Genomic DNA, 14561 nt, shown 5'->3' with positions numbered 1-14561 from the left:
GAACCAATCAATCACATGACTTTCTATTTCCCCAAAATTAAAACTATAAAGGTCAAAGTTTACTCATACAATTAGCTCTCTCACATAAATATGATTTCGATGCCTGGGGGTAGATTTTTTCGGAGATATAAAGATAAAGAAAGTGAAATTGTTGATGCCCAGTGGCGCCAGTAGTCAAAACCTTCTCAGACCTCAGCACTTGATATATTTACTACGAACGCCACAGATTCTGCTCCAGAAACCATCTTCAAAACACTTTTTTTTGGTGATTTAAGTGATTTATTTTTACAATAAAAATGATTGGCATTTAGATGAGTAAATACCATAAACAATTTGAAGCAAAAAAATCGATGCAACCGATTTTAAAAAAATAAGAAACATATGTTTTCAATAAGTTGATCTTTCCCTTAACCCATTTTTTCAAACTTAAAATTCCAGCAACACTTTCAATGTTCTTTGAAAATAAAGTAGCTGCAACAGTGTAATGAAAGAGCGCATAAGGTGGAAACTTATCACACCAATTTTTTCAGAGCCCCTCAAAAAAAAAAAAACTGATGGGCGCTTTGGTAAGTAAATAGCTCAGGACTGCCCAGAAACTTCAAACAAAAAATGTTAGCAACTCACTTCATCCTCGTTATATACCGAGCATACGTGTACAGGAGTAGTACTTTCCCCATCAAGGAATAATATTAATGTTAGTTGTTACAATACTAATGAAATGGCCACACACTATATAGCTTGTATACTTGTAATAGAGTTAGTTATGAGAATTACATTAAGCTGATAAAATAACTTTCTACTTATTTGGTGCAACTTGCATATAATGCATAAGTTTAGTGTTCAGGGCTGCGATGCTACCTGAACAGAATATCGTTATGTCAAAACCAGAGGAAAGTAACTTCATTTCATTAATTTTTCAGAAACATACAGCTCAATTTTCGCAACTTAATAATACCCAACAAAACTTTAATGAGGCGATACCACTTTATAAAAAAAAAAAAAAAAAAAAAAAAAAATTTAAATGATTTTTCGTTTTTTATGTATTTTATTCAAACAAGTCTTGTAAATAGCATGCAGGCACATGCAAGTACCAGTACAGATCAGAACGCTAGCTAATCATGCGACAGACTCAGATCTGCCGATCAGAACCCCTGCGAGCAATCATCATTTCTGTACCTACTTAGTTTGGTAACCGCTATCTCTCATCTCTCATCACTACATATAAGCAATAAGCAAATAACTAAGTCACATTCAGTTACTATTGCGTTACTCCTAGCTAGACTAAACCTGTATGTGCTTTTGTCTCATTCATCTCATTCTTAATCTTATCATCTCACTCTTATCTCATTCATGGAAATCATGAAGAAGTGGAAGAGGCAGCAGAACAACTATTCATTTGAAATAAAAGAACTTTGGGAAAGCTGGGCATTTTCCACCAATATATCGGTAATTTAAGGTATTAGAGGCCAACAGTGGCTACGATACCAATATGTCGACTTTTCCAGCTCTCAAAAACAACACACGGTTAATTTGCAAACAAGTTCAAAAATACAATAAATAAATAATATATAGTATTGAATGCAAAAAATAAAAAACATAGTTTCTTAACATATATTTTATAAAAACAATTTATTTAAACCTATATTTACAAAAAAAAATTCTTTGTTTAATATTTCACCCCCAAAAAAATATTACAAAACTTTGTATACTATAAAAAACAAAAAACTATTTTATATATATAAAACAAAAGAGAATATATATACAAATAAGAGAACTTTTATCAACAGTATAATTGTATATAAAGTATATTTGGAATCCGATTGCTTTCACCAGCTACTTGGAATATTAGAGCAGGACAGACTCTTCCGGCTTATCAGTCAGTCCTTCCGCTCTGTACAGGTACAATCCTGGTGAAGACTATAAAATCTCTTTTAAAATTCAGTTTATTCGTGAGTGGAAATCACTTTGGGGGTCATTTAGGATAGATGTCTTTCACTTAGTAAACCTACATACATCGAGTGCCAATCATTCCGAAGCTTCATTTCTTCAGCGAAAAATAGTTCAAGCTACATGAGATAACCACAGTTTGACTAGTCTTGATTATTGAGGAAAACTAAGAAGCTAACCTAAACTGTGCGAGAGGGTTAATTCATGCAGGGGTATCAGCCAGTGTGTGTGTGTTGTTTCTACCATTAACAGAACTAGAGTGCTTGGACGCTCTGATTTCTGTAAAAATTCAGAACTGCATATGCAGAAAAGGATCAATGCAAGGCCATCAGCTATTGTCTTCAGAAATACCCGAGCCAGACTGTAAAAAAATGACTCTAGACATAAAGTTGATAGGAATGGGCTTTACAATGTCCAGATCACTACGGAATTTTCACAGTTAGCAGGTAGGCAGCCTAACCAGGCACGGTTCAATTTTAAATCGGGATGTCAAGAGTAAAAAAGTTTTCTCTCCAGAGAAAAGATGAAGTTTCACCTGTTAACCGGACACAGTCCTTCGTAACTAAAGTTGTATGGGTGGTTAGCTATCAGACGATAGCAGCGCCTCTCGCAAACTGAATGTTTTGGTCGAGAATAACAAATTTACCCTTCTTTTGGTGGCCAGGGTATTTATTGGTATACTCAGCTACGGAAGTGCTGAAGAAACTGGGGTTCTAGACAACTTTTTACGTAATGGAACAGGATGATATATATGTTCTCTGACCGCCTTCGTCCAGAGAACTTGGCCTCATTTATTACCGTAGGGAATTTTTTTTTAAAGATAGCTCCTCGATCTTCTTTATCAAGACTTTCAAATTGCTTAAATTATTATTATTTTTAACTGGCAGAAAATGAGTGGGGGTCAAAAATGAAGCCATACGACTTCAAAAGAGATCAAAAATTAAGCAGTTTTGGCATCAAACAACTTATAGACCTTAGCTGTTATTCAAACTAGGCACCCAATAAGGATGATAATAATAATCAGAAAACACAATAATAACAAGTATTTTGCACAGCCTGAGTAATTTTTGTCTGTAAAAATACAAAAAAGAAAAAAGAAACAAACAAAAAACAAAATAAAAAAACTGTTTCTAAAGTATATCTTGAAAGCTGAAGGAAGCTGTAGATTCCAACGAACTGATGAGATCCTGGTCAGTGAAATGAGCCCCACTGTCTGCAGGCAGTTGTTCTAGAAAGTCGAGATTAAACTCTGATGGTATATTGCCGGCTGAATGTGTAGCCGAACTATTCTGAAGTGTAGCCGCAGCGTGCTGTGATTGAAATGCTTGCTGAGTATAAACGCTGTTCGCTGTACTAAAAGTGCTAGTCGGCGGGTAATTCGTTAGACCGGTGGCTGTATGATCTTCACCTGATGTTTGATTTGTCGGTTTACCACCTCCGGATGATGCGAAACCTTGGTTTGTGGACATATTTTGACTCATGTGTATTCGAACTGACATCTGGAAAATTGAAAAACAAAATCAGGTGTGAAAGCCTCATGAAGTGTACGTGCTACTAACACCATCCCCAATAACTCTAAAATTAATATATCCTGGAAAGTTATAACCCAAAGTGATAGGCTTTCACACTCACAATGAAACTATCTGGTGCTTTTATTGAGGAAGAAGAAGAAAGTCTAGTGAGAATACTCACACACACACGACTTTTTCTTAAAAGGACCTCTCTCATAAATTTTCAACATCGAATTTTTACAATTGTAATTAGACTTTACAGCATAAGAGATTTTACAAATCAGCCGTAATATCAATTTTTAAAACCTATCAATTAGGGATTCTGACGAACCAAACGTTGGAAATAAATTTGCCACAATTATAACAACTCAGGATTAAAAGAAATTAGAGTGAGTGTTGCATATCAGCTTATCACTTTTTATACGTGTCACAACTACAATGATACTTTAGAGAACGAGCCTAAAAGTTCGCAACATCTATAGAATAACTCCTAAAAAATGAAATTTCTCAGAAATACTTAATATGTAAAAGTGACAGAGCTGTGTAAAAGACGGATTTTATCCCAAACTTTGTGTGAGATGAAGTGGAGGTGCTCAAGTTCAAATTTGAGTTTTCTAATATTTTTCGTCATTCATATACTTTGTTCTAACCCACACGAACCTAATTTATTCCAAACAACTACTTTCTCCTCAGAAGACTTCAAAAATAAGATAAAATACTCACATAAAAATATTACATAATTATACATGTAGAAGGGTTTTTTCACATACCGTGGGATTCACTTGGTGCAGAGCCAAGTTCTGGTGCGGAATGCTCACATGCTGTACTTGACCTCCACTATTCTGTGCATCGCTTGAATATGAACCGCCTGAGAACACAGTGTAAAGAATTTTACTCATTGACAGCGATAAAGTTTAAATTTAAACTTATGTGCGACATCTAGGCAAGCACGTATCTTGTTTTATCCGCAAATAAGCTTATTGAAATTCAATATTAGTTGTTTTGAAATAGGATTTCCTAACTTCCTTCGATTCTTTAAGGTAGCGTCAAAAATTTCTCTCTTCAATGAGGACTAAATGTAGAGTCCACTTACTTAATGTTGTTTCGTAATAAACGCCATGCAAGCAAAACTTTCAAGAAAAAATAGTTGCAGCTTACAGTGAGGTAGCTAGCGGCGCTAGAAAAATTACAAGATTTTGCAAAGACATCTCTAAAAAAACACTAAAATTCTTGGAAGCTGTTATCTATAATTGATGTAAAAACTGAAGTTTTAAACAGTCAACAGACACTTAGAAGTATCTCAACCGACTGTAATTTTTCCATAAATTCAGTTTCATTTCCTGATTCGCCACAAAAGTTTTAAAAACAAAAAGCAAAACAAGAATAGAGACGAAATATAGTTCATTCACTAAAACAATACTGCACCAAATCTACAAACTGTACCTTGAGGTTGCTGAAACTGTGCAGCTGCTCTCGACTGATGTAATAGCATCTGTTTCCACGTGAGAGCATCATTATGCGTTGAGTTCAATTCGCGAGCAGACTTTCCTTGATTAGCACCGCTCAAACGAGCCGAGCCACTGGCACCAATGTGTGGGGCTCGAAGTAGCGGTCCTGTAAAAAATAAACGTAATACTATGTGCCAACGGTTTTATTCAAGAAAAAAACAGCTGATGATGGACAGAGAAATAGCACTTACCAGAAGCAGGCATCGGCTGTAAAGGTAACATTCTAGGCTGTGCGAATCTCGCCAGTGGGTGCTGCACTGGGTGCGACTTGCTCTGGAACTCTTGTCTGGAGGGAAGGTGCTGACCGTGGCTTTGGTTAATTATCTCCATAACCTAAGCATGTCATTCAACATTAAATTTGACAAATTAAAAAAACTGACTTTGTCATAATTATGAATATTTCCTCCCGACTAAATTTTTACTAAATATTTCAAGCCCTCAACATTAAGCAGGTGAATTTAATAACTTCACGAAGTTTAACTAGTGTACGAGCGTTTTTTATTGCAAAGCTAAAGAATGGTATGAGAGCCAACACAAATGGGATACACTGAACACATATAAAAACCATAAAAATCTTATAAAATGATGATTTATTGAAAAGTGGTCCTTTTTGTTAATCAAAAACCTTTAAAAGACTTGCTCAGAGGTACAATTAAGCCCTTCTAGACATTTGGACATGCCGGAAAAAGGCAACGAGAAAGCAGACTAGCCAGCTTTGATGGAATAACAGGAAAATTAAGGAATGGAAATTGGAGGGTAGGAGTAGCATTGGAGAGGCAAATATAGGTGCATTTAGGGTGAAAAGTTTATAAAGCTAGGGAGAAGAATTCCTCCTTTCCCAGAGTAGGGAAAAAATGTGAGTTTTGACAGATGAGCTGACTGGATATCAGGTTAAAAAAAACAGGTTCATCTCAAATCCAAAATTACGATAAGGGAATGAAACTGTGCGACATGTGCCCGGCTCGCCAATGCCAGGTTTGTATATTCGAGAAAAATTTAATCTGTAGAGGATGCTTGGAACATTTGAGCTAATATCTGACGATAGTACCGACAGACAACGAGGTTACTGTAAGAAGGGTATTAAGGAATTAGAATAAGGTATTTTTTGAGGGAGGTTTAGGTTAGGGAATAAAAGCCCTTCTGGCAGGTCCCAACATCGCTAAACTTGGCAGATGAAGTCCCACTTCTCTTCGGAGACGCTTTTAAAGAAGAATTAAAACAAGACTGCTAATTTATTCATGTAAGAAAACAACTCACCACGGGATGATGAACGCCTACGTTGTGGTTACCGTGACGGGCGGGCGGCGTGGTCCTGGTTCTGAGATTCTGTTGTGAAAAGTTTAAGGTCTGCGACTGTGACACCGCACAATAGCTGTCCTGCGCCTGGGTGCTGCCCATAAAGGCGGCCTGCTGAGCGCCCAAGGTCATGGCACCGCTACCTTTCAGCTCAGCCGACATACTCTGCGCCAACGAGACCTAAAAACATGGTTCTTTGAACTAAAAATAGTGGCATCACCTTCAGTGGCACTAACTAAATGCAAAATTGAAGTGTAATAACCTGAACATGATGTCCTTGTGAATGCAACTGTTGAGACTGTGATGCGTGCAGTGATAACGGACCTGTTGCGCTTCTTTGTTGCCCTTGCCTAGGACCAGGAAAGTTGCCGAAGGAAGTCTTGTACCTAGGACCACCAGGAGAGCCAGCTCTTCCTTGCCCCTGTTGAACCGGAGAGCCTTGACTCCTGCCATGACCATTCTGACCACTTTGACTTTGACCAGCATTTGAGTATGCCTACCGAAAGGTTGATGAATTTTGGACTGAAACTATCTTATAGAACCCACTAGTTTCCCACTCTCTCTCTTTCTCTCTGACACACACACGTACATGTTAAATGTCAAATCACCTTACCTCTTGTTTTAATTCCTGTGGGTATGGGTTTCCACTGGCACTTTGAGCTCCTGCAACGCCAAAGTTGTGCAACCGGCCGCCGTATCCAATGCCAAGAGCGGCAACTTTCACCTGATGTTGTTCTGCCATTTGTTTCAATGTCTGAGCAGCTGGACTCAGCTCAGTTTTACCCATTTCCAGTCCTAGATGGAAATAATCACACACGAAGTATGGTTAATTTTAAGTAACTATAATTTTTATGATAACTTCGATGTTAACGTTCACTTCTCTCTCTCTATTCAAACCGATATATTTAAAAAGAAGGAAAAAGAAAAGAAGAAGTTCCTATCTAAATGGCTAAAAACATTTTTTCAATATAAATACCTGTACTGTAAGGAATCCTAGCTTGCGAACATGATGGATGTAAATGTGGGACATCCTTAGTCTCAGTTTTGATCTGATGCAGAGAGGACTCCTCCACCTGTTGCTGCCTGGACTGTTGGCCAGCAATATGAGCCGGCCCACCGTCATTACCCGCTCCACTACCACTAGCCATTATGGCGTTCTTATGTTCCGAATTATCAAAATCAAAATCTCTCATGAATTCCGTATTGAAATCAGAAATATCAGAGATGAGATCATTGAAAGCCACGGAAGCGTCATCACCCATCAGATCTGAGAAACCTGGGAATGAGGTGTTGCCGTGCAGGGCGGCCGCATCCTTCTCCAACGCTGCAGCACATTCTTCAAGATCCACAAACTTCAGCTCTGGCTCACGTTTACATTCTATCACCTGCGGTTAAAACCACAACATATACTGTAAACAGGCAGTGTTAAAAATCTCCTCCGAAATTACCATTTTAATAAAATGTAAGAACAGGATATAGGTATAGGTATATGTATATCATGGAGTTTATAATATTAAAGTGTTGTTAAAATTCTGAGTTGGAAGAAATTTACTGAACCGGAAGAGCCACGTTACAGAATAGAATGTTTCATACTTTTTAGAAATACTCGACAACAGCTCGTAAGACTAAGAAATTCTCATCCTTTACATCGATCCTCACTTTGTAATCTATCGTTAAAATTTTTCTGAAACAATTAATTTTTACGGCAGGCCTGGGGGGGAGATGATAGACGTCACCCATCTAAACTGTTTTTCAGTGCACTTTTTGGTTTTACTTACAGGATAATTTTAGAAAGAATGAAATATTTTTAAATAATTTGGAATTTGAACGTTGAGATTTGTTGTAAGGTAAAGTTGTTTGAATGTCCACACGTTCAAATTTGATAGTTGGTTTAAATGCCACAAGCGTAAGCACAATTCGGCTTTGGTTAAAATCGGTCGACCAGTAATAATATTTTACTATAAGATTTTTCATTTGAGGGGTGATTTTCTAAAATAGCACCAGTAATCTTCTTCAAACTTCGTTTGCTCAATTTACCTAGTACACCACTCATAACTGTTATTTTTAACAACAAAAAAATAGGGCCATTTGTATAATATAAAGAAACAAGCTGTGGGTATTTCCAGTTTGAAGAAAAATGGCGTGTCTGAAAGTGCAAATCACCCGAAGGGTTCGTTCAGTTTTTCTTTTCTTTTCTTTTCTCAAAAACCACACTTCGTGATTTCTAAACTTGTCAACTAAAATTATGTGTGAATTTTTTCCTTATGGAAAATTCATTTTAGGGTAGTTCTGAAGAAAAGGAGAGGAGAGTAGGCTACTCTCTAAAATATCATTTCACTGCATTATATCGTACGATGTTATTACGAGAGTAATACGTGAGAGAATTCAATAAATTGCTAAATTCCAAGTTTAAGAAAATCTCTTGACGGAATCGTGTCTGTTGAAACACTTCTTAATTTTCTATGTGAAAAATAAATAAAACAGTATGAGTGTTCACAGATGATAATTCCTTAACATGCCATTAAATTTTGGACTGCCTTCATGACTGGAATCAGTTAAAATTCTCTAGAGTCATCTTACCTGGTGGGGCGTGTTGGGTTGTCTGGTAGGTGAGGAAGGCGGACTGTTAGCCGGGTCTGACTTGATGCAAGTGTTCATTGCCTTCACCGTCACGTTGGCCGAGATCTGCGAGTTGGCTGTGGAGGTGGTGAACTCCAGCTGCTGTACGATCTCCACGGAGAACTTGGTGAGACCTTCCTTGTGTCCACTCGCCGCCGGAGAAGACTTGGAAGGCGGACCGTCCACAACTGCGCCGCTGACATTGCTTCCCAGGTAGTTGTCACTGCCGTTCGACTCCACATCTTCAGAGGCACTCCTCTTGGTGGCGTATTTCTACAAAACAGTAAATGTCAAAATATTAATTAAATCGTTACAAATTAGATTAGATTTCATGGAGTTGACTAGAAAGACTATTCGAGCGCGATGCCTATATTCAACTGTCTATTAATTAGAGAACTAATCAGAGCTCTTCATCCAGTCGTGCATGAGTCTAGTGAGCGGCAAATAGCAAATGTTTTCTACTTTGAATGCTCTTAGCCGCATTAGCCGTTAATGACAGACATAACACGTGTAGAGTAATTTCTTTTTCTTTCTGATTAAAACTAATTAGGCTATTCTTTATCAGTTCCTTGGTGCATGTGTATCCTCAGCTTGCCCTTCTAGAGGCCCACGGTAATCCTAACGGCCATGTTAGAGAGAGACATGTAATGAAGTTGGGTGAATAGCTAATTATTAATTTTTCCGACTTCTTCTGGTTTAGAGTTTCCATGCACTCTTCTGCTACTTAAACTACAACCATTTTTGATAGCTGAACTTAAGACGCATTTTGCAATGCCACAAATAGGACAATACCGAGTAAGAGAGTCTGCCGTCTCTTCACCCCTTTTTTTTGAAAGGCCGGGCACCCAAACAAGAATTGTCTTTCTTCGACTACAATTCCCTTCAGCATCTCCAAGCAATCCACACTTACCTCGTAAGATGACAACCAATCAAGTATGATAAAATGAGACTCTCGACATTTTTGTATCTGTCTCTAAAGAACTCAGTTGAAAATAAGTATTATAACTAGTTTACGAGATAAATCTAAACTCAAAAATCTTTACCCTAAAATCGCACTTCAAATAAACCAACTTTCTTCAGACTTAGAATTCAATCAATGCTTTATATGTAGTTTAATATTGAATAGTAGCAAGAACTGCACTTTGCTTGACCCGGTACTTTAAACGGATTTCAATGGTTACAAAAACAGCATCACTTAAAAAATGTTGAGCATTTTAGCATTAATCGAAAAACTTTGCAGCCATTTTCGAAAAGCAAAAAATGAGCATAACTGCAAAAACCTTATTCGAACCATTTTTGTCCACTAGAAGCTAGTAGTAGATGAATAAGAATCTAGTGAACGAGAGGCCCGTAAAATTTTGTATTGATTTCATAAATCCTATTAACGTACATAATCTGTAATTTATTTTAATTTTTAATCGAACTATTTTCATTTTCTTACTGTTTGTAAACATGTTTTATCTTATTTGTTTAAGAAAATTCGCTATTTATTATAAATATTGATACGGTAACCCATGTTGTGATGTAATTGAGCGTGTGAAAAATAAACTTCCTAGCGCAGGGATTACTCTCGTTAGGAAAAAAAAAAAAATAATTTGATATGCGCTTCTGTAAAAAAAAAAATGGATTTATTGGTCTTGAGACAGGTAATCAATGCTTACATCGGCATTTCTATTGATACTGCTGCAAAGCAGAGAAAAAGGAAACTATTGTATATCGATTTCTAGGCGCCACGATACCTGAGCGGTTAGAGGCGAGGTCCGCAAAGCTTAGATTTACTGAGGTCGATTTCCAGTCTAGGGCCTTGGATTTTATCTTACGGTTAAAATGAGAATATTTATATTAAAGTACTATGCTAGTCGCCTCTGTCCTTAATCAATTAATTACAACACTTAATCGATAGTTGGACATAAAGCCACCTGTAACATAGGCATTACTTTACATTATTATATTGATTTCTTGCACTGGAAGGAAGAATTCAATGAAATCGTTTTTGATGGGTTTCCCATGAATTCAAAACTTTATGGTAGCTACACTCAGCTTCATCAGGTACCAATTGTTTTCAATCACAGAATACTTTCGTTGCAAGAGAAAATTAATGACTTTACAGAGGTTAAAAGGCGGAAAGGATTTCCATTACTGCAATTTTACGGAAATATAACAGGGGATCCCACCGCTGACAAAAAGATGCCTTACATATCAATCACAATGGGCTATATTTTCAATTTGTATAATTTAAGCGGGCTTTACGTTCAAGCAACGATCATGTGTGGACAAAGCCGACAACTATCATAATTTACAATAACTTTCTTTTCATTCCATTAAACAAGGCGGTTACTTGAAATCGAACTCAGTTCAATACATTTCGCTCAGGCAATTCAGCTTGCATAATAAATTAATGAAAGGAACAAAATTTAAATCTAAAGATTATTTTAGTATACCCTGTTAAATTGGAAAGTGCACTGAGTGACAATCTAGTATAAGATATTTACTGCTGATATCTTGAAAGCAATAGTTGTCAGGTGGCGCAAGAGGGTAATTTCAAAAAAGTTAGTATACGTTTTCTGAAACTGAGAAAAAGGAATTCATCGCAAATTCGTTTTTGTCTGAATTTCCTAGAATCCCAAACTTTTACTTGCTGGGTACTGGATAGAATGTTACTTAACAATGGTCCCCCGCATTTACAGCTTTAATCAGCCGAAAACACGTTTGTCCAGCAATATGACAGTCTTACACACAACTCCTGTCACGAAACAGAAAAGGTTGAAACCTCTATCCGGCTATAAGTTTATTTACCATCCAAAGTACACTTACTTTGTGGGAAAAAAATAACTTTACAAATGGTGAATTGAGAGTAAAGAGAGGTTTGCTTTCCCCCCAAGGAATGCAATGAGAGGGAATAAACAAGTTACAGGAAGATACCCAACAACAGTCAATTACAATGGGTTATGTTCTGAAGATGTATAACCAATCATAGAAGATAATCAAATATTTTTAGTGAAAAATAATAAATTGGTTAAATTTCAAAACCATTCCCGGACTACTGGCACAGATAGGTGGACTACCCTCATGAGCTATCTTCTTAAAAAAAGTAACCAAACCCCCTTTTTGTTGAACTCGTAGACCTGGTGGTCCATAAACAATTCTGAAGTTCAACCTAATAATTTTGCTACACACCCATTAATATTCAATTAAACAAAATGAACTTACAGGAAGTGAACTGGAAGCATTCTGAGCAGAACTATCCACTGGTTTCTTCTCTGATTTCTTAACCGTCCTTTTCGCCTTATTCTCCAAAAATCTTTGTTTCAAGAGCAAAGTATCTTGCACATTCTGCTCCACCACACCATTGAAGGAATGATCAAATCTGGGCACACAATCATTCTGATGTCTACGATAGCTTTCAATCCGTCGACGTAACCTGTCCACAACAGCCTGTTTCTTCGGTGGCAATATCTCGGCTGGACCTCCGCCCATTTCACATTTTACCTGCCCGTCCGCCAGATCCGCCAATCTGATCAAAAATCTACAGGAATAAAACTCAAATAACATCTAACATAATCCACCAAAACAAAAAACAAAAAGAAAAAAAAGAAAACTGAATCTTAAGTTTCCATTGTTACAGTACAGCCATATTTGCGGACTAGCATAACCTTACTTAACATAACCACCCAAGCGGCCAACCCAATTTAAACATTTTCAATTAATTTTAACTAAAGCCAAAAAATTAATCCGGCGGTTGATAAAATAATTTCTGACCTTAACAGACTAATTATATCTTTAGCTAGAAAGAAAGTGGCCCCTTCCCGCTAAATACAACTTACTTCTACAAATGATCGAACTGAGTTGACCTAACCATAACACAGACTTCACGTATTTTCCGTGATCAGTTTTGTAGAATAAAGATTGAAAGAAGTATTTTTGTATGGAAAATATTGTGAGTAGCAAATGAATTTATATCCACAAAAAATAAAAAATGGAGATCGAAATCAAAAAGATATTATTCCATTCATGGACTATCTGTTATTGTTTCATTACATACAAATGACTCATTTTACGAAAAATGGAAATAAAAAATTGGCTTAAAGTTTAACAACGACAAAGATTAAAATAAAACATGGATTGTATACAATATCTCAGACACTGCAGCCAAATGATAGCTTATAATGCCGACCATTTTAAGAGTCTACTAGATAATGCCCTTTAAGGGCGAAAAAGAGAGATTTTACCCACGAGTTGATTACACAATTTGATCTGCTCTCGTCTAAAGGCACGCAAGATCTCATTTCGTAAACCAGAGATTGCTGCACAATCAAACGAAGTTTGAGACCGTTCCCTTTTGAACCATGGCAACATTCTGCTACTCTACCAAACAAGTGTTGCAAAAGATTACCACCTCTTATTGAAATGAAAAAATCCTAGTATAAAGCATAAAAGCATTGAGACATAAGCTCAGATAAAGTATTGAACCTTTCCTCTCTTTCTCTTATGGAATGTTCAGTTATAATGTACATATGTATGTTTGAGATTTCACTCTCTTAATTGCTCTCTGGACTTAGAAGTGAAGATCTCGTATTTTTTCTTTAAAGATATGAAGCACATGCGTTCTATGGTCAGATCTCACCCTACCTATTTTCTGTTTTTAATTTAAGGCGCAGCAATATCTGCGCCTTTTTCAATGCACTGTCGGCCTCCGGTCAGTTTTCGCTCGTTACAGTCAACACTGACTCTCTGGACAATTAACTGTAAGACTAAGAAGCTCCCCAGGAAGAGAAAATCTAAGGGAACACAGCTGGATTCGAACCCGAGATCTCGATATTAGAATCCAACAAATGCTAACCATTGAGCTAATCCCTTCTCTATTGAGGTAATTACTCATTGACAGTCTTTTGAATAATGGAAGTTTATATTTGTTAAAAATATTTGTTATAATAATGGAAGCTATATAATTAACATGTTGAAAATATAAAATTTAAATAAATAAAAGTTTTATCTCAACACCCACATTAAAGCACTTTCCAGGTAAGCAAATGTACTGAAGTGGTGGGCTGATGAACTAATTGATCGTGGAAAGTTCTTGTAAGGTTAAGACTAGGTATTGTAATGGGTTAAATTAATGAAGGAATGTACGACTGATTATGAAGGTGCACCTGCCACAAAACTCTATTCCAAAATAAATTCTAGACAAAAACTATACTTCCACTGACCAGCAATGCAGAGCCAAGAGGGCAAACATTTTTTACTCCCCGATACCTCGAAATTGTAAAATAAAAAATGTAAAGGATTAAACTACAGCATTTAGACCTCGACTACGAATCTCTGTCAAAGTGTACTAGAGTCTAAGTACTTTTTTACAAGAACTCTTTGAGAAAATTTGTTTATTGTAAAAGAAAAAACTGAATAAACAATAGTATCGATAGTATACAATCAGTTTCTCAATATTAATGACAGTGTGTGTTTCTAGCTGTCTGCTACGAACGTCTTAGTACTCAGTACCAGCTGACCCACATAAACAATGTGTAATATGGAGCTGGAGTGAAACTTGAATTTTAATTATAAACTTTATAAGATTTAATTTATTTCGTTCCTTTTGTTTTAAATATGCATCTATATGGAAAGAAATATTTCAATGTAGTGATTTAAAATAAAATGCAATTTCATCATCCAAAAAGAAATTTTA

At 36.5% G+C, this 14561-nt stretch overlaps 1 protein-coding gene across 1 annotated transcript; it reads right to left on the bottom strand.

Annotated features, from left to right (window-relative positions):
- Positions 1 to 1971: 1971 nt before the first annotated feature.
- Positions 1972 to 12543, bottom strand: LOC141459500 (uncharacterized). The gene is made up of 10 exons (XM_074138651.1): positions 12092 to 12543; positions 8843 to 9154; positions 7239 to 7647; positions 6876 to 7057; positions 6525 to 6758; positions 6224 to 6442; positions 5158 to 5299; positions 4902 to 5072; positions 4229 to 4326; positions 1972 to 3446 (listed from the first exon to the last, which is right to left on the bottom strand). The coding sequence occupies exons 1-10, from the start codon at positions 12431 to 12433 to the stop codon at positions 3078 to 3080; spliced, it is 2478 nt and encodes an 825-aa protein (XP_073994752.1). The 5' UTR covers positions 12434 to 12543; the 3' UTR covers positions 1972 to 3077.
- Between the last annotated feature and the right edge of the window lie 2018 nt (positions 12544 to 14561).

The sequence above is a fragment of the Rhodnius prolixus genome, unplaced genomic scaffold (genome assembly GCF_049639745.1).
Source record: "Rhodnius prolixus isolate KJV_2025 unplaced genomic scaffold, Rpr scaffold_11, whole genome shotgun sequence".
Classification (NCBI taxonomy): Eukaryota; Metazoa; Arthropoda; class Insecta; order Hemiptera; family Reduviidae; genus Rhodnius; species Rhodnius prolixus.
The sequence above is the reverse complement of the archived record's forward strand: the minus strand, read 5'-3'. Positions and strand labels throughout refer to the sequence as shown.